The following is a 27,495-nucleotide window of genomic DNA, read 5'->3' on the forward strand; positions in this document are numbered from 1 at the left end:
CAGACTCGCTCAGAAATTACATTACAGCACCGTGACATCAAGGTTTGGGCTTAAGAGTCCATCTGGTTATAGATTACAGAAGCATAACCCTGTCAGAGGTTATCTTACCTTTGGGAAAAGGCAGGGATTGGGGTTATCTTTTGAGGAATATAGTGACCCAAGACATGGTGGGCCACGTGCTCTGTCCTGTTTTGTCCTCAAAAGGTCTTTCCAGATAGCTGCACGCCATCACAGAGTCCGGGGCTCTGTGGAATTAGATTGGCAAGCAGCAATGCGCAAACAAACGTGGCTCCTCACATTTGTTACTTGTCTGCCAGGACTCATCAAGGAAGGGATTTCAGCATCTGACAAGCCAGCTGCAGCTCTCAGGACTGTTGGGGAGCCCTCAGGGCGCTGAGTAATAAGCAATTTGCTGCGAGCTCCTGCAGTGTCTTGAGTCTTGGGCCTCTCTCCCATCCTCCTCCTCATTTGGCTTCCCCACCCCATCCTCACTGCCCTCCGTCTGTGATGCTTCTGCCGTGACCTCCCAGGCTTTCCTGCCGGAGGGGTCAGGTCTATTTTCTTTACGCTAAACTCTATCTAGCACAGGACGACTCGCAAGCGTGGCAGGATGGGGGGGAGAGAGAGAGACTGGAAATCAGATTTTAAGAATAGAAGCAGCTCTAGACCAAGATTGTGTCTACACTGGCCAAAAGACAAGAGTCTTTTTCATAGGCTAGTTCAATGGGCTCTGAGCTATTATTCAGGACTCAACACTTTCGTGATAAAAATAAAAGTTCCTTAATACTTTGCACTTTACCAAGGCCATTTACAGTTCTGATCTCCTTTGGCTCCAGCGAACACCCTGGGGGGTATTCCTGGGAGAACACTGAGGGCTCCCAAACGGTCTTCAAAGCCACAGTTCACATGTCAGACACTAACATTCCTCACTCCTCGGTGAGTCATTTGCATTTCTAAAGTGAGTTTCCTTTCAGAATAACTGGGCTGAACTGTGTGTGTCAGTAACTGGGCATTAGAGCTGGCAGAACAGAGATTCTGTGCGCTTTAAATTCTATACTCTTCCAGGACATCTTTCTACCTCCCAGATGAGGTGGATAAGACAGTTTCATATGCAGTGCCTGGTTGTGATTCTTTGAGAATAAAAACCATTGGGCTCTAAAGGCAAAAATTGGCCTGATTTACCCCTCTACCCTAAGAAATAAACACCTAGTTGTTTTCTCAGTGTGCAAAAAATTCAGGGAATCTTCTGGTAACACAAGCATTTAGTGTTACACACAAGCAATGCCTGCACCATAAGAGTTGGCAACTGTTTTCTGAAACGACTTCAGAATGGTCTGATTTCTGACAAGAAGATAATAGTCTCTATTTCATAAGATACAGTGACGATTGAGTTAATACATTCATCATGTTACCTATTTTTATTAGAATTTTTTTTTCCAAAATCATTATGCTCTCTATATTGGACCAATGATAGAAGTAGCTGAGAACTTGAGAAGTTTTGTAAATAGGACAAATTTTAGCTTTAGCTGGGAGAGGAACAGAGATTCAGTCCTTTCTTATTGATGGTGGATGTAGATTTGGGAAATCGTGCTGAAGTCAGGGCTGTTTCACTCCCCGCCCCCACCCCAAGCCCGGCACGCACTGCAGGACTCCAAAGACTCAGGGTGTATTCTGCAGGCACTTCCTTCAAATGCTAATGAGCAGCTCACAAAAGCTAAACAGCAGGACCAAACTGGTTTCTGCCACCCGGAGCAGCTGGGAATTACTGCCCTACCCTCCCTTTCCTGAGATTTCCCAGGCCCTCCTCCTTCCACATTCCCACCAGCTGCCCTTCAATTGCCAGGAACCCACCTGCTGTAACTCTTCTCTCTGGGCCTATGTGGCCCCCAACGACTTCACATGAAATCCGGACACCCCCAGTTCTCCAAACCCCTCTGACTGTTGTTTCCTCTCCTTACCAGCTTTTCACAGGCCTTTGCCTTTCCCTGCAGTTGTACCAGGGATGCCAGGCACACAGCAGCTTCCTGCCAGCCCCTACCAGGACTGAAGTGGTCCTTGAGGTGGCCCCGGTGTGTGTGGCACAGCCCTTTGGTCCTTTGAATATTCACAATATTCTTATAAGGTAGGAAGAATTGACTCCATTTTATAGACGAAAAAACAGGCACCCAGGAGGTGAAATAACTTAACGAGAATCATACAGTTAATAAGTGACAGAACCAATACTTAATACAGGACTATTGGGCACCCTGCCCAAGCCCATCCTCGTTATCACAATGTCCCCTTTCTAGAGACAAGAGACATTTCCGATTGGAGGAGGGACGGAGCAACTGAGTCTGGATGAGAACAGGGTCTGAGGAAGGACCAAGATTCGGAATCACTTGAGAGAAACCTCAGATCTGGCCCTGCTGGGGGCCACACGGTCTCAGCCCAGTTCCTGTCCCTCCCAAAATCCTGGTGGGGCTTGTCCTGGGTGCTAACGATAAGTAGCTTTCACGAGACAGAATTGAGAGCGCACACTGGTCTCAATTCCTCTTTTGACATCCCTGACTGGTTTTTGTAGGTGCCTCTGTCTCATGCACCCAGAGTAACTTCGTTAAGCTCTAAGCCCCTGGGGTGTTGGGAAGTGGCTCTGAGCTCTGTGTCTCTCACCCTGATAATCTACCACATCCCAAGGATGATGGTGCAACAGAGTTCTGCCAGGTTGCAGAGGAAAGACCTTTAGTTGACCAGGGATTATGGAATGATTTGTTTAAAACCAATATGATGTATTTAAGATCAGTTATAACATGACCTTTTGCCATGGTCAGTGACAGCAATAATATTATAATAATCCCCTGCGTTTGTATTGTGCTTTCATGGTTTCCAAAGGACTTTTACATACACTTTCTCATTTCACTGTCACAGTCACCCTGTGGGATGGGCAGCGTGGGTGTTAATAGCACCATTTCACATAAGAGAACTCTGAGCTGAGAGGTCTCGTGATTTGCTGTCTGTTCTGTAGTGAATACGTACAAGGGACCCTGAGGCAGGTCTCCTACTCCAATTGCCGAGGAGATATATCCACCAAAGTAAAGTCACTGTTAAAGATCTACACACTACACACTACTTACGCAGGTATTTACTGATTATGTGCTCAGATTATGCTTTAGAATCGCAACTCCCCATCTCTTAGGTTCTTCTCACCTCCCTAAAGAATCCTTTTCCCTCCTCTATTACTTGATTTTGTTTTTGTTTGTGTGTGTGTTTGTTGAGACAGGGTCCCCTCTGTCCCCTGGGTGAATACAGTGAAGTCATCACAGCTCACTGTAACCTCAAATTCCTGGGCTCAAGGGACCCTCCTGCCTCAACCTCCCTAGTAGCTGGCACTACAAGTGCACACCACCACGCCTGGCTAATTTTTGTATTTTTTTGTAGAGATGGGGTCTCATGCTTTCTTAGGCTGGTCACAATCTCCTGGCCTCCAGAGATCCTAAGACCTTGCTCGGCCTTGGCCTCCCCAAATACTAGGATTACAGGCTTGAATCATCTTGTGTGGCCTACTAATTGAATAAGTAAATATTAAGATGAAGGTTGACCAATCTTAAAAGATGATGGCCAAATTATCACATTAATAAAGATTTTTAAAAATTATAACACCCAATGCTGGTGAAGATACAAGGAGATAAAAACACTCATGCACCAGTGATGGGATATAAATTAGTGTATTGTTTCTGAGGGACAATTTGATCATAATCATTAAGATCTCTTAAAATAAATAGACTTTTTTCTTTAGCAAATTCATCCATCTCTAAAAATATTTTTTCCTAAAAGTTTGCTGTGAGCTAGGCTGACGCCATGGCACTCTAGCCTGGGCAACAGAGTGAGACTCTGTCTCAAAAGAAAAAAAAAAATACAATAAAATACAACAACAAAGACATGAAATAATCTAAATATTTTATAACAGATTCATTAAATTAAAATTGACTGAGAAGATGAACTATTCTACAGTAATTGAAAACGGTGCTATGGAGGAATATTTAACCATTTTGGGACATGTTCACTATGTTGTTGAGTGGGGGAAAACTAAGTAACAAAACAAGTATGCAAGTCATCTCACTCTGATTTTTAAAAAGATAGCTCTCACTAGCCAGACAGTCAAATGTTAAGAGTAGTTATCTGTCTCCACCCTCCCTTCCTCCCTCCCTTGCTTTCTTGCTTCATTCTTCCCTTCCTTTCTTCCTTCCCTTCCTTTTTTCCTTCTTTTCTTCTTTTTATTTTCCAATAAATCCAACAAACCTGTGCTGCATTTGTGATCAGATAGAAGAAATATTTCTTTTTTAGATGAAAGTCTAAGAAGAAGCTACTCAGGAACCACTGAAGGTGGCGGGTGGAGTCTGTGGTCGCTGGAAGCAGATAAGAGGGAACAACTAGCAACTGGCAGAAAATATTCTGGTATTAAAATATCCCCCCATCCCCTTTTACCACTTATCTAAAGAGGATGTTGTGAATGAATTTATAAGAAAAGTTAGCAATTAGGCTTCTTTGAAAGAAGGCTGGTTGTTTTCACCACTGGTGGTTAGACCAGGTGAGCCCTGACTCCCTTCTGACTCTGAAAGCTTCTGGAGTAGGGCAAAGTGGCTGAGTCTGTCTTTGGTGTCACCCTTCTTTGCCCCAGTAAGCCAAGCTGGCGCCATCCCCACCCTGCGCTGTGCTCTCCCAGAAGGCCATGCCCACCTACAAAGGTCTTGTTTTTACCCAAGACCCTGGACTTTAAGCCTGAGGGCAATGGGAGCTGTTGGCAGGGGAACCATCCACTTTTAACCGTGTCTTCACATACTGAGATCGGTGGATAACCTTGCCGGGACCAAAAGAAAAAGAATCAATCAGGTAGAAGTTGTAGGTGGAAGAGATAGGGAGATGGAACTGGGGAGAGTGGAGGGATACAATCCTACCACAAGAGCTGCCTAAGTGAGCCTCTCAGCCCCTGCAGATCAACCTTTCCCATCTCTTTAGTCATCAGCATACGGCATAATGACTACTCTCCACACCGCACCCCATCATGTACTTATTTCATTAAGTAATCACTGGCACAGATGCTGCCACCTGACCCTTCCTGAGGTTGGGGATGCCAGTTCTGCTCCCTACAGCATTACTGTTTTTCAGAAAGGTGAGATTGCTGTGGCGGCTGCATTTCCCATGATGTCATGATTAACTTACACATGTCTCGGTGATGCATCACCCAACCACAATTCTAGTCCAAGTTTGAAAGTCTCCATAACTCTTTTCTTTAAAAATATTTTCCCCTTTTTGTTTGAATGGCAGAAAAAAAATCTAAAAAGCTAAAAAACTCCAAAGACCATAAGGCTAGCTAGCAATTGGCCACTAATGCCTGAAATGATTATCATTAAAGATTATTTCTTTCCGTCTAGGAAGCCTTGGATAGATGAGAGACCACCAATACCAGTTCACTCTTTGGCTGCCATCTGACTTCTCAGCTCTACAGCTGGCAAGCTAAGAGATGCTGGGTGAGTAAGGCCGCACTCTGGCTTCTAAGGAACCCTCTCGCTCTTGCTGAGAGAAGACTGTGTAGAGGGTTATGGGGAAAAAAGGAAGACAAGTTATAAGACTGTTATAATAATCCAGGCAAAAGATAATGGTAACTTGCACCAGGATGGTATTTTAGATACATTTTCAGGATAGAATTTGCTGGTAGATCTTATGTGGAACATAAAGAAGTCAAGGATGACTTGATTTTTGATCTGAGCAACTGGAAGGATGGAGTTGTGATTTAAGGAGAAGCAAAGACCGACTCACCAAAGGAATGAGTGTGTATGCTGAGAAGGAAAGAAGCTCAAGGATTAACCCAGGGGACTGCAGAATACATAGGTTAGGAGGGTGGGTAGGAACCAACAAAGAACGAATTTTTGAGTTGCCATTGAGGTAGATGGAGAATCAAGAGAAGAGTGGGCCTGGAGGCCAAGTGAATATAATATTCCAGAAAGAGGAAGAGATCAATTGTGTCAAATTCTACAGTTAGGTTGGGTAGTGGAGGTCATTGCTAAACTTGTGCAGAGTCAGTGCTCAGCAAATGAGTGAATGAATGAGCATAAATTTTCCTCTAATTATATTTCATCAGGACCCAAGAGCTCAGGGATTTTGTTTCTCCAGGAAGAGTTTGATGAATTTCATAAATGATTGTAGAATTATTTGAATTAAATGCCTTTTCCCTTAGTGTCTAAGTTCTTCCTTAGAGTTATAAGGGGGGAGAAATTTCACAAAGTTCCCAATCTGTGGAAGCCAGGTAGTCTGGAATTGCCTGCGGCCATTTCTCTGTACAGCTCCTCACAGCCATACAACACCCCAATCCCTTCAGGGCAAAGGAGTCACCAACACCTAAAAAATAAATACTGTCCTGCTAAAGTTATGGGGAAAACACCTGCAAACTGACTCAAATGAGTGTAGTCCATTTTATCAGGTTCCTGTAAGTAACCACATTCTTGAGATAATTAACTCATAGCGTGTTCAATAAGATCTTTTCTTGGAAATTTTGATGATTCAAAGCATATTCCTGTAAAATACCATGAAAACTTGAATGTAAAGCCGCTGGATGCTGATGCATTTTTCTCTGGAAAGAGGAAGATTCTACTTTGAAGGCAGTCATTCTATAACAGCTCTCCTTTCTTGGGTGCTCAGAGACCCCCCCCTAAGAGATATGGCTGTCATTAAAAGGAATTGTTTCATATGCTGGACAGCTTTCTCTGGCCACCCTTGTCTGTGAGTATTAGGCAAAAAAAAAATTTTTTTTTAAAACAGTCCATTTCTGTAATCCACACAGCAATCCCTCCACTCCTGTGGCATGTTCAGGGGCATTTCTGTCTCTTCTTTTTTAGACATTTACTTCCCTGCTCTTGTGAGCCCCTCTGTCAGGGTAGAGGGAAGGACAGACTACCAACCATCCATTTGAATAATTTTGGGGAACTATTTTATAGGGGATATGGTTAAAACAACTGGCTAACATGACATTTTATGCAATTTTGTCTTCCTCAATGTGTCTGGAACTCAGTTCAGTTAATTGGCCCCATGGTGGATTTAGCAAGAGGTCACACACAAGACACAGGCCCTTTATTAGATGTAAGCTCCACCCCAGACACTCACATGCCTAGGGACTGTGGCCTTTAGTTTATGTTTGTTCAGAAATTAATAATGGTCACTGGCAACTAACTTACCAAACTTTGTTCTTCTAGGGAGAATCATGAACTCTCAGGGCTCGAGCCCCTCAAGAGGCTACCTAGACTCACTCATTCTGGACCCTGACCCTGGAAGGAACCCTCTTTCCAACATGCCAGACAGATGCCCTTGTCTTTTGCTGTGAGCCCTGCAGTGATTCAACCACAGTGGGCAGCCCCTAAGACCGGGACAGGCAGGAATGTGTTAGAAAGTCTCTTTACAGGTTGAGCTGAAATCAGGCTTCCACCTATTTCTGCTCTCTGGAGCTACTCAAAACACATCTAGTCCCTTCTACAAGCTAATCGTTCAAAAATCTGAAAACACCTACGTCTCTCTTCTCTGTTCCTCCAGTACCAATAGTTTAAATAGGTAAGAGTAAACTTTGTTTTACTCTATCTTTTTAAAAGCAAATAAAAGACATTACCAACGTGATGACGACCCTGCGCACTCATCTCCAGTCGCGCACTCCTCTTCTCCCCTCCCCCTCTACACGCTGACATACTAATCTGGCCTCTACGGGATCTGAATGCAGAAGAGCCCCTAGCAGAAGCCTTTACAGTGCAGTGATTAATGGAAGAAAGTGGCAGTCATAGACTAGAGTTTGTGACATACATTTATAAACTGTAACTCTGGGCAATTTACATAATCTTTCTAAGTTCCATTTCCTCCTCTGTAAAATGGGAAGAATCCTACTTATTGCACTGGCTGTTGTGGGGATGAAACAAGATAGTGCTCCTAAAGCGTTGACACCTGGCACTTAAAGTCGCCATTCCATTTATTCTCTCCTGCTCCACCTCCCAGAAGAGGCCTGGAAGCAGGTGAAGAGGTTTGTCCAAGGTCACAGCTGGTTAACAGGGGAGCAGGAACCTAATCCTAGACCCCCACCCCTCTGCTCCACACCGCTTTCACTTTCGTTGGTGTCTGCAGCCGTCCGCCTTGTCTCTGCAGATCAGAAGCTCATCCCGCGTCCCGCAGTGCGCACTGCACGGGGAAGATCTCCCCGTATCAATGGCCAACGATAATTGCAATGAGCTCGGTCATGGCTTTTTGACGGTCAGGAAAGGTGAGGGAGATTGACGACACTAGCTCTCTAGGAGTAATCAAAGGTTAAAGGTAGTTCTAGGCACAGCCCAGACTAGGATTCCTGCCGTTTGCATTCCAATGTGGCCACCTCGCCAGCCCCGCCCCGCCCGCGGGCGGCTCCCGCAGCCTCGGGGACCTAGGGTTAGCGCTCCCGGAGCAGGGGGCGGCGAGGCTCCGGGCCAGGTGGCCGGGGGTGGGGCCGGGCGCTCGAAGGGGGGTGGGGCCTGGCCGCGCGTTCCGGTCCCGGGGCGTGGCCTCCCGCAGGTGCGCCGGGCGACTCGGGTTTCCCTGAAACTTACCCGGCCCTGGGGAGGCGCGCGGAGGCTCGGATTAGGGGCAGGCGCGAGGCTGGCTTTCTCTCGGAGTTCTGAGTCTCGAATCCGTGGCGGCGGATTCCCCGTCCGCCCGGCGTCGGGGCTGCGGGAAGGATGCGAAGCCTGAGCGCGGCGTGGCTGCTGGCGGGTGCCATCCTGCTGGCGGCCTCTGCCTCCTGCAACCGCACCGCCCAAGGTGAGAAGCTTGGCCACCGAGGGCTCGTACGGCGGAGGGGCTGGGGTCCTGGGCACGCCGGGCAGGTGGTGGTGGCGGGGCAGGTGTGCGAAGGGTGCTCTGCTGCGGGCACCTCCACCACCCCTCATCCCTCCACCTCCCGTCATCCCTCCACCTCCCGTCATCCCTCCGCCTCCCCTTGCTGGCTTTGATGGGGGATCTCTGAACCCAGGGGGCAAACTGGTAGGACATCCAGGAGCAGCTGAAGTCGGCAGAGCCCGGCAGGAGGCCCCGAAAGACCCCCTTTACCGGAGACCTCTCGTGTTAACCACCTCCACCGCCAGCGGGGGTTCGGGGAAGGGGAGGGAGGGAGTAGCTCGTGTCTAACGGGTACCCAGGGGACTGGGTCGCCTCCCCCGGGTTGGTGTCTTTGTAAATACTAAGTCATTAGGAGCTTTTCTCACACCCTGGCGACTTCCTCCTGCAGGTCCTGTGGGGCGCCGGGGGTTAGTGAGTAGCTGCGCCAGGCAGGGTGGCGTGGGTGGGAACCCGCGGCCCGGGAACCTTGCTTCTTGCGCTCCCCTCCAACCCCTGGAGCCCTTTCTTTGGGTTCTGGCCACGGCGTTCAGGACCTACCCGGGGCCTGCAGCTCCTGGCACCCGCGGTGCACGGCCCGGGTATGAAAGTCAGGGCGGGACCCTGCGGGGTTCTGGTGGTAACGAGCGCTCGGCCTCGAGTTTTGGGCCACTTGGCTGTCACGTGGATTTACGAGTGGAACTTTTTGGCCCCTGCTTCGTATTTATTTGACCAGGTGACCTTCCGGCGCCGTGACGGGCGGCCACCCGGGTTTGTAGGCCAGAAGCTGCCAGCTCTGGGAGCAGCACGTGAGCGGACCCGGGCGGCGCTCGGGTGCCAGTTTGTCCCCGGCCGCCGCCTTCCGCGCGGGCTGCTGCCCCGGGTGTGCCCGAGTCGTCCTACCAGGAGCGCGTTCTCCAGGGCTGAGCTGGCCTCTGCGGGCCTGGCGGGGGTTGGCCTTCGATCGCGACTGTGATGCTGAGATCCCGCTGTTCGGGGCAGCCTGGGTAGTAAAAGGGAAGTTTTAATCTCCCTGCGAAATTTGCAGACCTGCTGTAAAAGGCAGTTTCTGACTTTTGTCTTCCTCTTCATAAGGACGAAGTGAAAGAGCAAATCCCAGTGAGTTGGAATTAGGTTGAAAAATGTAGTTCTTTTCCCTGTGGAACTACAGAAAAGGGTGTACGGTGTAAGCTTAAACTGCGCACTGCTGGTATACATTTTATTAATCAGTATCAGAATAAAGGCATTTTTTTTCTGGGAAGTATTGAAAAATGTAATTAACACCTCTCCATTTGCCCATGTCTTTTGAAGTTGGAAGCTTAAAATCCAGGAGCAAAGGTTAATGCGTGGGTGTAGATGATTCAACACTTTTGTGATTCAGACAGTTCCTATAGGAAGCATGCCTGATTATTTGGCTTGTTCCGAAAAGTGAGGGGCCGGGGCCGGGGAGATCCCTGGAGTATCAGGTGAACCTGACTTAACAATAAAGAAAAATCAGGTTACTTGTTAACCAGAGCTATTTAATATTGCACCTTGTTCCTGACCCCCGCCCTTATACTTTTATTCCTTTGCAGAGTAACTCTCCTAAAGGGTTAGTTAAGTAACACTGACACTTTAGATAGATGGAGCTTTCCTCCCAACGTGAAACTAAACTGATTTTGATAAGAAATAGAGCATCAGCAAAGCCTTTCTGTCCCTCAAGGTAGGTCTTTGCTCATCCTCTTTCAGCTTGATCCCCTGTGCTCCTCTCTTTGCTGCAGGGCAGATGCTGCCTTTGATTTTCTTCCCAAACCAAAGGACTGTCTCCCAGAAAGGAACTCAGCCTAGAATACAGCCTTCTTGTGTTACCAGTGGGAGACCCTGAATTGGGGAGGGAGCAAGGAAAGGAAAACACTCCCTCAGGCCCCTGGCCCCCTTTCTTTCCTCTCACAATAGTAATTGATAATTATTTGCATCAATATGTTTAATCTGTGTCCCCACTGCATCATAAATAAACTCCTGGAGGCCAGGGACCCTACCACCATCTCCATGGCAGCGTCTATCTAGCACAGTCTCATCGCCTAAAGGACCTCAGTAAATAGTGAATGAAGAATTAATGAGAAGACTTGCTATAGTGACCTGGCTGATTGAAGGCAGTGTGGCATTTAAGCCAACTTATAATTGGTTTTTTAATTATAGAAGTAGTATGTAATCACTGTAGAAGAAAAATGAGCCAAAAAAAAGAGAGGAAATTTTTAATTAAATCACCCCAAACCTTAATACCGAAAGTAACCACTGCTAACATTTTGGTTTATATCCTTTCCTATGCTTTCATACATCCATGCATAAAATATGTATTCACAAATATTGAAAATTATAGTATATCATATAAGCTTATATATTTTATACACTAAGCTTTTGTATTATATAAGCTGATCAGTAGCATGTCAATACATATAAAACATTTTTAATGACTCTAAAATAGGAGAATGTATCATAATTTTTAAATTAATCCTTTGTTGATAGACACATGGTATTTCCAATGTTTTGTAATATGGCAAAACACTATAATGAACTTGAGGGTGGGAGTTTAAATTTGTGTTTGGTCCCCTTGCTTGCTTGTAGTTACTAATTAACCTTGATGGGTGATGTTTTAGTAAAGTCTGTATTTGACTTTTTTGTGGTTTTATTAGCTGGGCAAGTATTGAGGAAAACAGTTCATCGTGAAAGGACACTTGTGAAAATGTACTAATAGTGTACCCAGGGAGGGGTAGCTGGCAATGGAAACCTTTTCTTTTTCAGCCGGTGCTCCTAAAGGTTGGGAGAAAAAGAACATTTGGGGTGAGGGTATCATAGAGAAGAGAAGGTGAGAAGAAGAGAGTTAATGCAAATAAAGTACTTGCGCTATACTTAGTTTGATGGGGAGTGTGGGCCACAGGAGGAGTATCCTTAAAAGAACAAGTGGTGCTTTTTAAATTAAAAATTTTAAGTTCATTTTTCCTCCAAATTGTACAAATCAGAAGGGTCTAAAATAAAGTGAAAATCTCCCAATTTTCTCTCCTCTCCCCTCTCAACTAGACTTTTCTATGCACAAATATTTTATAGTAACAGAAGAATCATGCTGTACATGCTGTGTTATTTATTTAACTAACCTAGTCATGGTCAGTGTATAGAAATTTGTCCATACTTGTACAAGGGGACTATTATTCATTGCACAAATTTCATGAGTAATTGAATTAGTTCCCTTTTGATAGATGTTGAGATTAACATTTTTGTTTTACCATGATAAATAATGTTCTAGTAAATATTCTTGTACATAAAGTAGTTGTGTACACTTTAGTTAGTATGTGCAGGACAAATTCCTAGAAGTAAATTGCAATGTCATAGGGCCAAGTACATTTTAAATGTTGATATGTTTTGCCAAATTACCCTCCAAAAAGATTGTACCAATTTATACTCGTTTGGGATAAAAAAAATCGAAATAATATAGAGCGGTATAGAATAAAGAGAAAAGTTCTCCCCTCCCCAGCCATTCTACTCTGCAGAGATAGCCACGTTTTATAGTTTGTTGAGTATGGACTTCAGTTTTTGCAAATAAATGTACATTATAAATTTATCATACAAATGGGGGCATATCGCTCTCCCAGTTTCTGTTTTCAATTGACAGTATATCGTGGCTATCTTTCCATTTCAGTATTTATTGAATAGTATAACGTCTACTTTTAGTGCTGGGGACTGTGCTGGGGGTGTGGTAAGTTAGGACTATAGGGGGCTGATGTACGTCACCTGTTTCCTGCTTGTCTGTCCTTGGGGCAGGGGATGCTGCCTTGAGCATCTGTGCGTGTGCAGTTTTGCATACTTGGACAAGAATTGTTGATTACAGCCCTAGAAATGGGAATGGTCTTATAGCCAGGTACTTTATGTATTTTTAAACTTCATATGTGCATTTAGTCTCTCCACAACCCCATGAAATAGAAATGATTTCACCTGGCGTACAGTTGGGGCGCTGGGATAGCACCAGTTCTTTGGGAAGGTCTGTGAGTTCTGGTGAGTGGGATAGGACACGGCACAGGGTCCGAGCTTGCACACTAGGCTGAAACGGCTTCAGGGACCTTTAAGCAGTCTCGACATTTTATACCAGTGTTTAAAATACAGTTAATATGAACAGTATTTTTGATTGAGAGCATTCAAAGTTATATGTTGGAATATTATAAGAAAAAAATTCTTCCTTTTTAAAAAATATTTCTTGTACCTAACCCAAAGCCACATTCCTTTATTATATTGCCTTTCCTTGCTCCTTTTTTCTCTTTATTCTAGCATTCTTATTTAAAATAGATTTTTGAGCTCTCTTTACATGAACCTTTCTGACTTGGTATATGTTTGTTTTTATGGAAAATCTTAACCATATAGAAGTAGATTATTACAGTGAATCCCATGGACCTACCACTCAACTTCAATAATTATTAACTCTTAGCTAATCTTGTTTCTTCTATACCCCAACCCACCTCCCACCCCTCTTCCGTGTCTTATTTTTTAACAGCTGTATTAAGATTTCCATACCATACAATTCGCCTATTTAAAGTATATAATTCAGTGGCTTTAGTGTATTTGTAGAATTGTACAACCATCACTACAATCAATTTTAGGGCATTGTCATTATGCCAAAAGAAACCCGTTAGCTGTCACCCACCAATCTTCCCATCTCAGCCCTTGGCAAATACTGATCTACTTTCTATTTATGGATTTGCCTATTCTAGACATTTAATGTAAATGGAATCATACAATAGGTGGTCCTCTGTGACTGGCTCCATTCACTTAGCTTATGTTCATCCATGTCATGGCATGTAGCAGTACTGCATTTTTTATTGCATAATATTCCATTGTATACATATACCACATTTTATTCATCTGTTGATGGGTATTTGGGTTGTTAATACTTTTTGACTATTATGAATAATGCTGCTGTGAACATTCGTGTATGAGTTTTTGTGTGGACGCCTGTACACCTAGGAGTAGAGTTACTGGGTCATGTGGTAACTCTCTTTAGGCATTTGAGGAACTGCCAGGTAATTTTCCACAGTGACTGAACCATATTATATTCCCACCAGCAATGTCTGAAGGCTCCAATCCCTGTGATTTTGAAATAAATCCCAGATATAATTTCATCCTAAAATATTTTAGAATGTATTCATAAAAGATGAGGGATTTCTTTTTCATATGTAGCCATAATACCATTATAGTATCTTCTAACAATAATTTCTTTTTCTTTCTTTTTCCTTTTAAGGCTAGTCTTTGGGAGTGGAGAAGGAATAAAGAAATCCGTAACTAGTTGTGATGAATTAGTTGTAAACACCACCACACAATAACCTTTTTGTTTTTGTTTTTGAGACAGAGTCTTGCTCTGTCGCCCTGGGTGGAGTACAGTGGCGTCAGCCTAGCTCACTGCAACCTCAAACTCCTGGGTTCAAATGATCCTCTTGCCTCAGCTTCCCGAGTAGCTGGGACTATAGGCGTGCCACAACACCCAGCTAATTTTTCTATTTTTTTTAGTAGAGACAGGCAGGGTCTTGCTCTTGCTCAGGCTGGTTTCGAACTCCTGAGCTCAAGCAATCCTCCAGCCTTGGCCTCCCAGAGTGCTAGGATTACAGGTGAGAGCCATGACGCCCTGCCTTATAACTTGTTAATATAATTAAATATTCAAGGCTGGTTGTGGTGATTCATGCCTGTGGTCCCAGCTACTCAGGGCTGGGCAGGAGGATTGCTTGAACCCAGGAGTGTGAGGTTGCAGTGAGCTATAATCACTCCACTGCACTCTAGTCTGAGCGACAGATTAAGACTCTGTCTCAAAAAAAAAAAAAACAACCAAATTTTCAGTCAGTGTTCAAATTTCTAATTGTTTCATAAATGTTACATATATATTTTTTTCAGAGACAGGGTCTCATTCTGTAACCCAGGCTAAAATGCAGTGGCACAATCATAGCTCACTGCAACAATGAAACTCCTAGGCTCAAATGATCCTCCCACCTCAGCCTCCAGAGTAGCTAGGACAGCAGGCACATGCCACCATGCCCAGCTAATTTTAAACTTTTTGTAGAAACAGGGTCTGGCTATGTTGCCCAGGCTGGTCTTGAACTCCTGTGCTCGAGCAATCCTCCCCCCTCAGCCTCCCAATGTGGTGCTGTTACAGGCATGAGCCACCATGTCCAGCCTCATAAATGTTATTTTGATGGTTTGTTTGAGTCAGGATCCAAATAAGTTACACATATTATAGAACTGATGTGTCTTTTAAATCTTTTAATCTATAAATTGCACCTCTTATTTTTTGCCTTGTAATTTATGTTTTGAAGAAACTAGGTCCTTTATCTTGTAGCAATTCCCACAGCCTTCATTTTGCTGACTCCATTCTTGCGTTAACACATCCCATTGCCCATTAATTTGGTGGTTGGATTCAGGTGCTTGGTTAGTGTTATAGACTGAATGTTTGTGTCCTCCACATTTCATCTGTTGGACTCTAGTCCCTACTGTGATGGTAGTAGGGGTGGAGGCCCGTGGGAGGTAATTAGTCAGGAGGGCTCTGCCTTAATCTTGGGATTAGTGCCCCCTTAAAAAAAGACCTGAGAACTAGCTTGCACTTTCTTGGCCACGTGAGGATACAAGAAGAAATTGATAGTCTCAACCTGAAGAGAGCCCCCACCAGAACCCAGCCATGTTGGCACCCTAATCTCAGACTTCTAGTCTCTAGAACTGTGAGAAATAAATTTCCATCGTTACACTACCCAGTCTGTGGTGCTTTGTTAAAGCAGCGCGAACAAACTAAGACAGTAAGATTCAGGTTCTTTCTGGCAAGGATACTTCACAGGTGCTTCTTCCCTGAGGAGGCACAGGATGTCTGCTCATCTCTTTTTGTGATGTTAGTAGCCATGGATAATCAATGCCTAGAATTTCCTCCCTTTTATGGAGCAAGTTATATAACTTTTTTTTTTTTTTTTTTGGTACGGAAGAAAAAATGGGTTTTCCTTGTGATAATGCATTTCTTGGCCTGTTCTTTGGCATTACTCCAATCTCTGCTTCCATTCTCATACCACTTTCTCCTGTGTCTTCTCCTTTTGTGTCTCAAGTTTCTTTCTGCTTCTTTAAAAAAAATATATTTTCATTGGAATTAGGGCCCACCTAGATAATCTAGGATGATCTTCTCATCTTAAGATCCTTAATTATATTTGCAAAGACCCTTTTGCTAAATAAGGTAATATTCACAGATTCTGGGGGTTAGGGCATGGATATCTTTTGGGGGGCTACCTCTGAACCCGTTACACAAAGTTAAAAGCAAAGTATGGATCTCTACATCCTCCGACACTCCACCCAGGCCAGCCTCTGTTAGTCCTAAATAGGGAAGCCTTAAAATGTGAATGTTCCCGCTCAATAGTGCAAAGCTAGAAGAGGAAAAATGATAACTGTGGATAAAAATCGTTAGGTAAACTCATGAGTAGGTTTAATGTCCTCCCTGGTATCCTACAGTTTGAGTTGCTTGGTGAAGGCCTACTATTCCTCAGAATTAAAGCAAAAATATTCAATGTCCTCAAGTTGTTCCTCACTGTCTCTTGCAGGTCCATGGACATTTGGTTGGGGCAGGATGTAGGGTGGTTTTTACAGTTAAATTCATAATATAGGAGAGGGGGAGTAAAGTAGCTTGCCAGGTTAAGTGCCTGAAAGTCAGAACACAAATCTGTCATCAGCACACCCTCCTGTCCGGTGGCCCCGGGGGCAGAGGGCTTGCCTGCCAGCCGGCTTCCATGGAAGTTCTCCAGGAAGCTGGCACAGCCTCGGGGGAATCCCTGCCTGTTGCTGAGGTCATCCTTGTGGGTGGAAAGGAGATGCCCCTTGTGGTCCCCGGAATCTCCCCATGCCAAGCTCTGGGATAGGGTATGACTAATAGGCCGGGCTGGATCCTGGCTCAGGGCCAGAGTGGGATAGGTGACAACTATGAAGTGAGAACTTAGAAAGCTGATGGCAGGGTGGGGCTTGCTATTTCACACACTTGAGAATTTGGAAAGGAATTACTAGATAGTCCTAAACTGGTTTTTACTAATTGGCCCATCCAAGGACTGATGATGGATAGTATGATACGAACAGCTGGGAACTAATGAGTGTGGACAGTTTGAAAAAGCCACTTAAAATACTGTCAGCGTCTTTGAGATTCCTAGAACTCCATGTTCCACAGGCACCCTACAACTCCCTACAACTCTCCAATAAAAAAGTACTTGTAAGGAAATAAAAAACACAAAAATAAACAAAACCAGACAATAGAAATCCCAATAATCTCATCACTCAAAGAAAGCCCGTGTAAGCATTTTGTATAATATAATCCTCCCATAGCATATTTCCATCTTCATCTAAAGTACTTTCATTTGAACCAACTTGCATTACTGCCAGAATGTTTATTTCTGTAATGAGCATTGTCTGCCTGTCTTGTACAGGAGCCAAAAGACCCTCGGGAGGAAGAAGTCTTATTGGTAAGATTGACAGCTCATCTCACATCACTGGAAAAGGAGTTACAGCGGAACGAGGCTTCTCCGTGGATGAGTTTTCTGCATCTGTCCTCACTGGAAAACTGACTACCGTCTTCCTTCCGATTGTCTACACGATTGTATTTGTGATTGGTTTGCCAAGTAATGGCTTGGCCCTGTGGGTCTTTCTCTTCCGAACCAAGAAGAAGCACCCGGCTGTGATTTACATGGCCTGTCTGGCCTTGGCCGACCTCCTGTCTGTCATCTGGTTCCCCTTGAAGATCGCCTATCACATACATGGCAACAACTGGGTTTACGGGGAAGCTCTTTGCAAGGTGCTCATCGGCTTTTTCTACGGCAACATGTACTGTTCCATTCTCTTCATGACCTGCCTCAGTGTGCAGAGGTATTGGGTCATCGTGAACCCCATGGCGCACCCCAGGAAGAAGGCAAACATTGCCATTGGTGTCTCCCTGGGCATATGGCTGCTCATTCTGCTGGTAACCATCCCCCTGTATGTTGTGAAGCAGACCATCTTCATTCCAGCTCTTAACATCACCACCTGTCACGATGTTCTGCCCGAGGACGTGTTGGTGGGGGACATGTTCAATTACTTCCTCTCCCTGGCCATTGGAGTCTTCCTGTTCCCAGCCTTCCTCACAGCCTCTGCCTACGTGCTGATGATCAGGATGCTGCGATCCTCAGCCATGGACGAACACTCAGAGAGGAAAAGGAAGAGAGCCATCAAACTCGTCGTCACCGTCCTGGCCATGTACCTGATCTGCTTCACGCCTAGTAACCTTCTGCTCGTGGCACATTACTTCCTGATTAAAACCCAAGGCCAGAGCCACGTCTATGCCCTGTACATTGCCGCCCTCTGCCTCTCCACCCTCAACAGCTGCATCGACCCCTTTGTCTATTACTTTGTTTCACAAGATTTCAGGAACCACGCAAAGAACGCTCTCCTTTGTCGGAGTGTCCGAACTGTAAAGCGGATGCAAGTATCCCTCTCCTCAAAGAAATTCTCCAGGAAATCCAGCTCTTACTCTTCAAGTTCAACCAGTGTTAAAGCCTCCTATTGAGTTTTCCAGGTCCTCATGGGGGAGTTGTACAGTAGGATGCGGACCTGCTTAATCTGATGGGGACGTGTCTGTTATTGCCTCACCAAGTGGGTCTCACCACATACCGTGTGTATGTGATGTCTTTCAGGATTGCTAGAACCTTCCCTGTTTGCATGGTAAAAGTCCCCCAAATTAACACAGATGTCAGTTGCAGAATTCTGCTATGCAGATGCTCCCAGAGACTGAACTAAAGAAGCAGACATTTCAGAAGGGGGCAAAAAGACAGAAGCCCAGTGACTTGTAAAAACTAGGCTTGGCATGAAGACTAAGTTCCTAGCTGAAACTGTATTTCTTTTACATCTGGGGTCAATCATAGCCTTGTTAGGGCCTGAGGGCCCTCGGAGATAATCAGTTCAATTGATTGACTTTATGAATGAGGAAACTGAAGAGGTGAACAAGCTGCCCAGAGTCAGGTTTCCAATCAATAGCAGTGAATTTGGATTGGACAGTAGAATACGAATGTTCAGTGAGCCGGGTTTTTGTACCACTTCATCAGAATCATTCTGGCCCTTGTTTAAAATGCAGATTCCTCAGATTCAGTAATGAAAGCTCAGGCTGTGGGAACAGGGCCCAGGAATCTGCATGTTACAAGCCTGTGTGATGTTTATGCACCAAAGGTTCAAGAACTACTGATCTAAGTGCTGTTTCCGCTTGACAAGGGGCCATGATAATTTCTGAGAAAAAAAAAAAAAAAAAGCAAACAGAATTGTTTTGTGTCTCTTACATTTAGCTTACAATGAAATCTGTTTGTTGACTTATCAGGGCTTTTAATTATTAATCCTTTGAGCTTTGTATGTCTTATTACTTCAAGAAAAGTACAATGAGGATTTTAAACATGTAAATACAAATTTTGTATAACTTTTTACTGACTTTGGTGAAATTTTTATGTAGTCTGAATAATAGATTGTTTTGCAACTGAGAATAACATTTACCATTGAGTATTTTTAAAAATTATTATTGGATTATTTATTGTCAGTTTTGTTCACTTGTTAGCAAATATGAAATTATAAAGCCGTCACGGGGTTTGGCCCACATCTCTTTGGAAAGCACTAAAGTAAATGGATGTGTAACATAGTTAAGAGGTTCTGGACTCCAAACTGACTTCATACAACTGTTGTATTTGTGACTTTTAAAAATAATTATTTTATTGTATGATTGATTTATAAATAACACGACTTTTTTTACACCTTATTTCTGAGTTATGTGTTTGTTTGAGGGGGAGCGAGAGAAAGGAACCAAGAGCATCACTCTTTCTTCTAAGCAGAAATGATGCGACGCTTGCACCATGCTCTGTGACAACTGTTTTTCATTCAACAATGTGTTTTAGAATTCTTTCCACACCTGTGTCTACAGGTTGACCATTTTAAAAGGATACAGACTATTTAATATTTTGGATATATTGCAATATATGTAGTTATTTCCCTACCAATGGCTCCTTAAGTTGACATCACCCCACCCTTTGGGCTATTAAACAGTGCTGCATTGAATAGCTGTATATAGACATCTTTGGGAGTATTTTTGTAAGGATAAGTTCCTGGAAGTAGAATGGCCAGGTCCAAAGTTAGATGTCCATATTAATTTTGATAACTCTTGCCAAATTGCCTTCAGTAAGGTATACTTCAACCAAAATAGTATGTTTGTACCTGTTGCCTCAAATGCTCATTCACACTCCATGGCATCGATCTTTTGAAATGTTGCCAATCTGATTGTTGAATCAGATCTCACTGTTGCTTTAATTTGTGTTGAAGCAGCAGCACAGCCTGGTAGCTGAGAGTGCAGGTCCTCAACCAGGCTGAATTCTGACTCCATTGCTTCTTACCTTAGAGAAGTTTTTGTTGCCTTAGGGAAGATACATCTCAGTTTCCTCTCTCATAAAATGGAGATAATATTATCTTCTTCATGAAGTCATACACAGATAAAATGTTTGGTGAATCGATGTGCTCGTAAGTATTGTGTAGCATCATTACCGTATTCCCTGACTGCTGGTGAGAACTCTGCCCCCTTTTACGTCAGGGCCACTTTGCTTTCTTTCCTGCCCTGCTTTCAGTCTCATAGCAGGCCCGTGAGGTTGTCCTTATTTTACACGTGAGGAACCAACACAGATGGTGGACACAGGGTGAAAGGGCAAAAGGGAGCAGCAAGGAATGGCTCACAGTGGCCCTGCAGGCTGTCTATGGGCTGAGTCAGCAGAGAAAATTTTTTTTGTACTTGTCATTTCCATATTAGTCATTTTTATAATGTATACTGGTGGTAAACAAAAAAAACCAAAACTGGCCACAGTGGCACACGCCTGTAGTCCCAGCTACTCAGGAGGACACTTGAGCCCAGCAGTTTGAGGTTACAGTCAGCTATGATCGTGCCACTGCACTCCAACCTGGGTGGGTGACAGAGAGAGACCCTGTCCTTCCCCACCAAAAAAATCCTCAACAAAAACATACAAAGAATTTTCTTCTTTATTACCTATGCCAATATTCATCTCCCAGACAAAACTAATTTTTATAATTTGTTTATAGAAAATACATGTATCCTATACTCTTAAAATAAGAATATGTATGTAGCCGGGCGCGGTGGCTCACGCCTGTAATCCTAGCACTCTGGGAGGCCGAGGCGGGTGGATTGCTCAAGGTCAGGAGTTCGAGACCAGCCTGAGCAAGAGTGAAACCCCATCTCTACTAAAAATAGAAAGAAATTATCTGGCCAACTAAAAATATATATACAAAAAATTAGCCGGACATGGTGGCACATGCCTGTAGTCCCAGCTACTCGGGAGGCTGAGGCAGTAGGATCGCTTAAGCCCAGGAGTTTGAGGTTGCTGTGAGCTAGGCTGACGCCATGGCACTCACTCTAGCCCGGGCAACAGAGCAAGACTCTGTCTCAAAAAAAAAAAAGAATATGTATGTATATCTACATACATATATGCATATATGTTAAAACATATGGATCAGCCTCATTTTTTTAACTCATTCATTCACTGTTTCTCATTATTTTTAATGACCAGGTAGTATTCCATGAATAGATGACCCAAAATTTAATCAATCTATTAAAGAATAGTAGATAATATATAGAAAAGTAAAGGTACTTTTTTTTGGTTCATTTTCACCAAACCTTTGAATCTATATTAAAAAGTATAAAAGGAATGATTAGAGAAATAGAATCATAAGAATATTTGCTAAAGCAAAAGCTTCCCAAATCATTATGTTTCTTTTGCCTTTGAAGTGGCTTAGAAAACCCCTGGTCTGCCTACATTAGGCCCTTAATAGGAGGTCTGAGGAACTCTGCCCCCAGCAGAGAACTAACTACCTTAGATGTGGTTGTCTTTGCTCTTGTGTTATGGGTCCTATTGTTTAATTTTTCTCAACTGAGTCCGAAAATGTCTGAAAATCTGAACATTTTGCAGTCCTCTGGTTCATTTACTAAAAGAGGGCCGTGTTAATTTGCAAGTGAATACAGATTTGCAGCCTTGCTGTTTAGGACACAGTGCTGAGCTGACTGGATTGGACTTGTCTACTGGGTTTCCCTGTGTGTCACTCAGTTGTTTGCAGCTGTAGTTTCAAACTTATAATTTCCTGCTTATCAAGATTTCATAAACCCTGGGGCAATAATCTCATCAGTATGCATAGTTTAGGTATTACAACTTTGTTCCTGAAACATTAACCCTTTGTAGGCCCCTGAGAGGACTAGAATATATTGCAGAATCACAAGTAATCACTGCTATCTTCCGGGTCTCTAAAATTATGAGGTTTTGCTTTGGTGTTTGGATCTTCTCAAAGAGAAGTTTTTGATTCCATACCAAAGACATGTGTCCATTACTCCCCTGTCCCCCAGTTCTGAAGAGAAAAACAAACCCTTAGTGATCAGGGATCAAGCCCCTATGATTTATTTAAGCCTTGGAACTTCACTGAGGTGGTTGTTCCGTTTCCATGTAAATAATTGGAGTCACCCAGACCACTCCTTGGAAATGCCTATACTGAGGGAAAGTATAAAGAATTCTGTGGTTTGGGTATGAGCTGCTCTTGCCTCTACAAGTTGGTAAATCTATGGAGTATTTCCTAGCCTCTGTCTTTACTGGTGAGAAATTAGGCCTGGCCAGTGTCACGGGCTACCTCCTCCCGCAGAAACCACAGCCCGAGCCTGTGGGCTCCACCAGGAACTCGAGGCAAGCTGTCAGCACCTGGCAGCAGTGGAGTGGGTCATTTGTTCATCCTACAAACATGTATTGCAACATTATTTCATTATTAAATGCAAATAATTAAATCAGGATTGCTACCTTAGCAGCGGTCTAGTTTCAGGGTTGATGTTCTTAGCGAAATACATCAATATTTAAAACACACAAACAAACCAAAAAACCCAAACCCAACCCTTTAGGCTACTCAAAAGCCTTTAAAGCATAGCTTGTCCCACAGCTAGGTCTTGAGAGTGGCAGAAAGGTATGGAAAACACGAAGGACAAGAAGGCCTAGGAAGGGCTACTATTGTGGTTTACCCCTCTTATCATGGCTTTGCTTACACCTTTTAAAAAATAACTTTAAAAAAATTATAAGTAATAAGTATTCATGTAAAAAAATATAAGCGTGTAGTGAAAATGAACACGTCCCCTCCCTACCCACCCACATCAGAACCCAATTATACATTTTTTGTATTTTTTTTTTTTTTTTTTTTTGAGAGTTGTCTTGTTCTGTCTCCTGGGGCTGGGGTGCAGTGGCATCATCATAGCTCACAGCAACCTCAAACTCCTGGGCTCAAGCGATCCTCCTGCCTCAGCCTCCTGAGATCCTCAGTAGCTGGGACTACAGGTGGGCCCCACCACGCCTGGCTAATTTTTTCTATTTTAGTAGAGACAGGATCTCGCTCTTGCTCAGGCTGGTCTTGAACTCCTGGCCTCAAGCGATCCTCCCACCTCAGCCTTCCAAAGTGCTAGGATTACAGGCCTGAGCCACCCCACCTGGCCACTTTTTAAAAGTAAAAGAGGAGTTATACTATGCATTACTTAAATTTATACATAAATTCTCTCAAAATCTAGTGGCTTAAAACAACAATAAACATTTACGAACTGGCACCATTCCTGCGGGTTCTGAATTCAGGAGTGCAGCCGGATGGCTGTGGCTTGGGGCTCAGGAGCTGGCTGGCAGTCAGGACACTGGCTGGAGCTTTGTTGGCTGAAGGCTTGGCTGGGGCTGGAGGAGCCACTGCCAACGGGGCTCACTCACAGGCTGGCGGGTTGGTGCTGGCTGTTGGCAGTGCGCCTCAGCTCCTCTCCGCGCGGGCCTCTCCACAGCGCTGCTGAAGTGACCCCCTAACACACAGGTTGGCTTCCCCCAAGATGAGTGATCCAAGACAATGAGGGGGGAAAGGAAGCCAGAATGGGGTGTGTTCAAGAAAGAATGAGAGTAAGGAAGTGCACACAGTGACAACGGATGATCCTGCACAGCAAGTTTAGCTGTGAAAGGGAGCAGAGGCACGTGGGGGCCAGCCAGGCAGTGAGAGTGATTCTGACACGTTTATGTGGCAGTGAGGGTCACTCAGGAGAGAGGGAGATGGCATGCGTGCCTTTGGGTGTATTGTGTTTCTAGAAGCAAAATTGTGGGTCACAGGACATGGGCAAGTTTGACCGTGATAAATCACCCTCCTGAGCTGCTGCGGCAGTTTACACCCCTGCCAGCAATGTGTGTGAGTATCCATCCACGCTGTGCTGAGTTGTCATGGTTTTAAACATTTGCTGGTCTGAACTTCATAAATTTTGAGTTTGAGGATCATGCAGGACTGTAATCATCTTGGAAGAAAGGAAGCTCTGTCTTTCTTCCCTTATTTACTATATGTTCCAGGCATATTTTCCCCCGCCACTCTTCACCACCAAGGCAGTGCCATTTGAACGGTGCTGGCCGTGTAGACACTTGGTGCCATTTCTCTTTGTATTAGCTTCGAGAGGAAATCTAAGCGATTCTTCTGGGTGGGCTGCAGATAACTTCTGTTCCATCTGGAACACTCCTTGCTCTGGAAAGTTCTCTACCATGCTTTCGTGGAGAATATGAGAGCATGGCAGCAGCTGCCACAGCTGGTACGGAAGAGCTTGGAGTCTCAGCCCTGGGTTCCGGCCAGCTCACTGCACGTGAGAGATTAATGCCCAGCATCGCTGGGTCTTGGCTCAGGTCCTAGTTTCTCACCCCAGCTTCCCCATGTAGCCTGGGGTGAATGACTTAAGTCCATGAAAAGAGTTTAATTACAGCTTCTATGTGGCATCGCGTAAACTTAATTACCTAATCCAGAGAAGGCAGTTTTAGCCAAGCCTTGTGCTCTGAGCTCTTTCAGAAGCCACCTGGGCTTTTGTAGGGGACTGTGTTTAGCTCTTACTGGTGAAAGAGATTTCCCCTATAACCAGAGATTTATGTAGATGGGAAACCCTGTTAAAAATATAAGTGATTTATCAGAATTTATGGTTTAAAAAAATGACAGGGCAAGGAGGCTTTAATATGGAGAAGTTTATACCCACACAGAACTAGAATTGTAGTGGGAATTTCCATGCCCCTATCACTCGTGTTCAGCCCTCGGTCCATTCCACCCCATCCACCTTCCCATACTGTTTATTTTGAAGAAAACCTCAGAAATCATATTTTTTTCACTCATAAATGTCTCAGTGTCTCTAAAAGATAAAAATTTTTAAAATCATACCTTAAAAAGAACTCATTCCTTACTATCAAATATCCTTTTGGTGTTCTACAATTTCTACTGGTCTCAAATGTCATAGTAGTTTATTTTTGGCTGGGTGCAGTGGCTCATGCCTGTAATCCTGGCACTCTGGGAGGTCAAGGTGGGAGGATCACTTGAGCTCAGGAGTTCAAGACCAGCCTAAGCAAGAGTAAGACCCTGTCTCTACTAAAAATAGAAAAATTAGCCGGGCATCGTGGTGCATGTGGCCCACGATACGCCCAGCTACTGGGGAGGCTGAAGCAGGAGAATCACTTGAGGCCAGGATTTTGAGGCTGCAGTGAGCTATGATGACGCCATTGCACTCTAGCTTGGGCAACAGAGTGAGACTCTGTCTCAAAAAAAAAAAAAAAAAAAAAAGTAGTTTCTTTGTTTTTTTTAAGAATCAGAATCTAAATAAAACTCAGACATTGCAATTGGTTGATGTCTTTTAAATCTCCCAATTCATTCCCCTCTCCCCATTATAATTTATTTGTTGATGAAACCAGGTTGTAGATTTTTCCCACAGTCTGGATGTTGCTGATTGCATCTAGAACTGGAAATTGGAAAAGCATATTTGAGGAAATGATCAGGCTTGGCTGATCAAGAACCCTGATTATATAACTGCTCACTTTAGCATGTTATGAAACGGACAATGCTGTGTTGCATTTACATGAATATAGTTAACAATATTGTAACTTGTTGCAAAGTGTCACTTAAAATAGTAGCTTTAAGACAGGGATTTTGATGAGGCAAGATACAATGAAAAGGCCGGGCACGGTGGCTCACGCCTGTACTCTTAGCACTCTGGGAGGCCGAGGTGGGCGGATTGTTTGAGCTCAGGAGTTCGAGACCAGCCTGAGCAAGAGCGAGACCCCCGTCTCTACTAAAAATAGAAAGAAATTATATGGACAGCTAAAAATATATATAGAAAAAATTAGCCGGGCATGGTGGCACATGCCTGTAGTCCCAGCTACTTGGGAGGCTGAGGCAGGAGGATTGTTTGAGCCTAGGAGTTTGAGGTTGCTGTGAGCTAGGCTGACGTCACAGCACTCTAGTCCAGGCAACAGAGTGAGACTCTCTCTCAAGAAAAAAAAAAAAAAGATACAATGAAAAGAAATGAGAGCATTTGGATCTGTTAGTACTTTTTTTAATCTGTGCAACAAACCCTTCATGTTTTCCTGTCATGGAAAGTACACTGTACATACACACTCACTAAATTTACCAAATTCAGTCCAATTGCATGACATTTTATCTTGAAAGTTGTTGAAGATATCTATTCCCTGTGTTCTGTTTGCAAGAGTGCCCAAGGTGTGTAATTCTTTGTAGCAAAGAAAATCTTTTGTTATGAACCGAATGAAGTATAAAACCTGTGCTGAGTCAGTAGTGTCATCAAAAGTGATTGAATAATATATATTTTCCTTTTGAGGTATTTCATGAAGTTGTTCTGTTAAGTTGAAGGCTAATTCATGCTGCTGATCAGTTATGCTTCTTCTTGAAAGAGGCAGTTGTTTGTACTTTGAATGTTATGGGGGTCTAAGCATCCTACAACTTCAGCAATGCATTCTTTCACAATGTCTACATCACTGAATGGCTTCCCTTTTTTCCCAAGTATATAAGCTACTTTATAAGCTGCTTCAGTGGCATTATTTCCAGGTCTTATTGCTGCTTGAAAGAATTGTCTTTGCTTTTGCTTTTCATCTTTTAATTTCTGCAATGCAATCTTTCTCTCTGATTTAAAATATCTGTGGTCCTCATGAGTATTATAATGTTGAAGAGCATTGAATTTCTTTAATATTGATATTACAGTATTGCAAAGCGAGGAAAATCATCTTATCTTTAGCAGAAACAAGATAATATTTTAATTCTCAATCCTCATTAAGAAATCTGTTTTCTTCTTCCAACATTCTCTTGGTCTTCTTTGACATGATGGGCTGTTAGGCAGACAGAATTAAAAGATACCGTCGAGCTGTACAACTATCCACAAATTTGACTTCAATCAGAAACACAGTGCACTGTTGTCAAAAGCTGCTAACAGACTGGGGTGTACTTGACCCCCATAAACTCTCACCAGCCTGTCTCATGGAGTAGTGGTGCCAGTCAGGCTGGGGAAGTTCGAACTAAGTCATGAGTGTAGCAGCTGTCACTTTAGCCCTTATGGCTGACTCATGTTCTAATTGTGCCGGTCAACTTGGGAGGATTATTTCATTGAAACTCATTTCATTCTTTGGTATTTTAAGCATGTTCATTTTAAAAATAAAATAAAAAATATAAAAGACAAACAAAAATGTTAAATTTTTATTTGTTAAAATGAATAAAAATAAAAGGATTTGTTCTGTAAAATTTGGATTCAATCAA

At 43.7% G+C, this 27,495-nt stretch overlaps 1 protein-coding gene and 1 long non-coding RNA gene across 2 annotated transcripts; one reads left to right on the top strand and one right to left on the bottom strand.

Moving 5' to 3' along the window:
• Window positions 1-7,815: 7,815 nt before the first annotated feature.
• LOC123648570 lies at window positions 7,816-9,660 on the bottom strand. Its single transcript, XR_006738660.1, has 3 exons — window positions 9,415-9,660; window positions 8,589-8,779; window positions 7,816-8,296 (listed from the first exon to the last, which is right to left on the bottom strand). It is a non-coding gene; the product is annotated as an uncharacterized LOC123648570 (long non-coding RNA).
• Window positions 8,569-19,135, top strand: F2RL1 (F2R like trypsin receptor 1). Its single transcript, XM_045566432.1, has 2 exons — window positions 8,569-8,799; window positions 17,307-19,135. Exons 1-2 carry the CDS (start codon window positions 8,718-8,720, stop codon window positions 18,416-18,418), a joined length of 1,194 nt encoding a protein of 397 aa, XP_045422388.1. The 5' UTR covers window positions 8,569-8,717; the 3' UTR covers window positions 18,419-19,135.
• The last annotated feature ends 8,360 nt before the right edge of the window (window positions 19,136-27,495 follow it).

Source organism: Lemur catta, chromosome 12, assembly GCF_020740605.2.
Source record: "Lemur catta isolate mLemCat1 chromosome 12, mLemCat1.pri, whole genome shotgun sequence".
In the NCBI taxonomy this organism is placed as follows: domain Eukaryota; kingdom Metazoa; phylum Chordata; class Mammalia; order Primates; family Lemuridae; genus Lemur; species Lemur catta.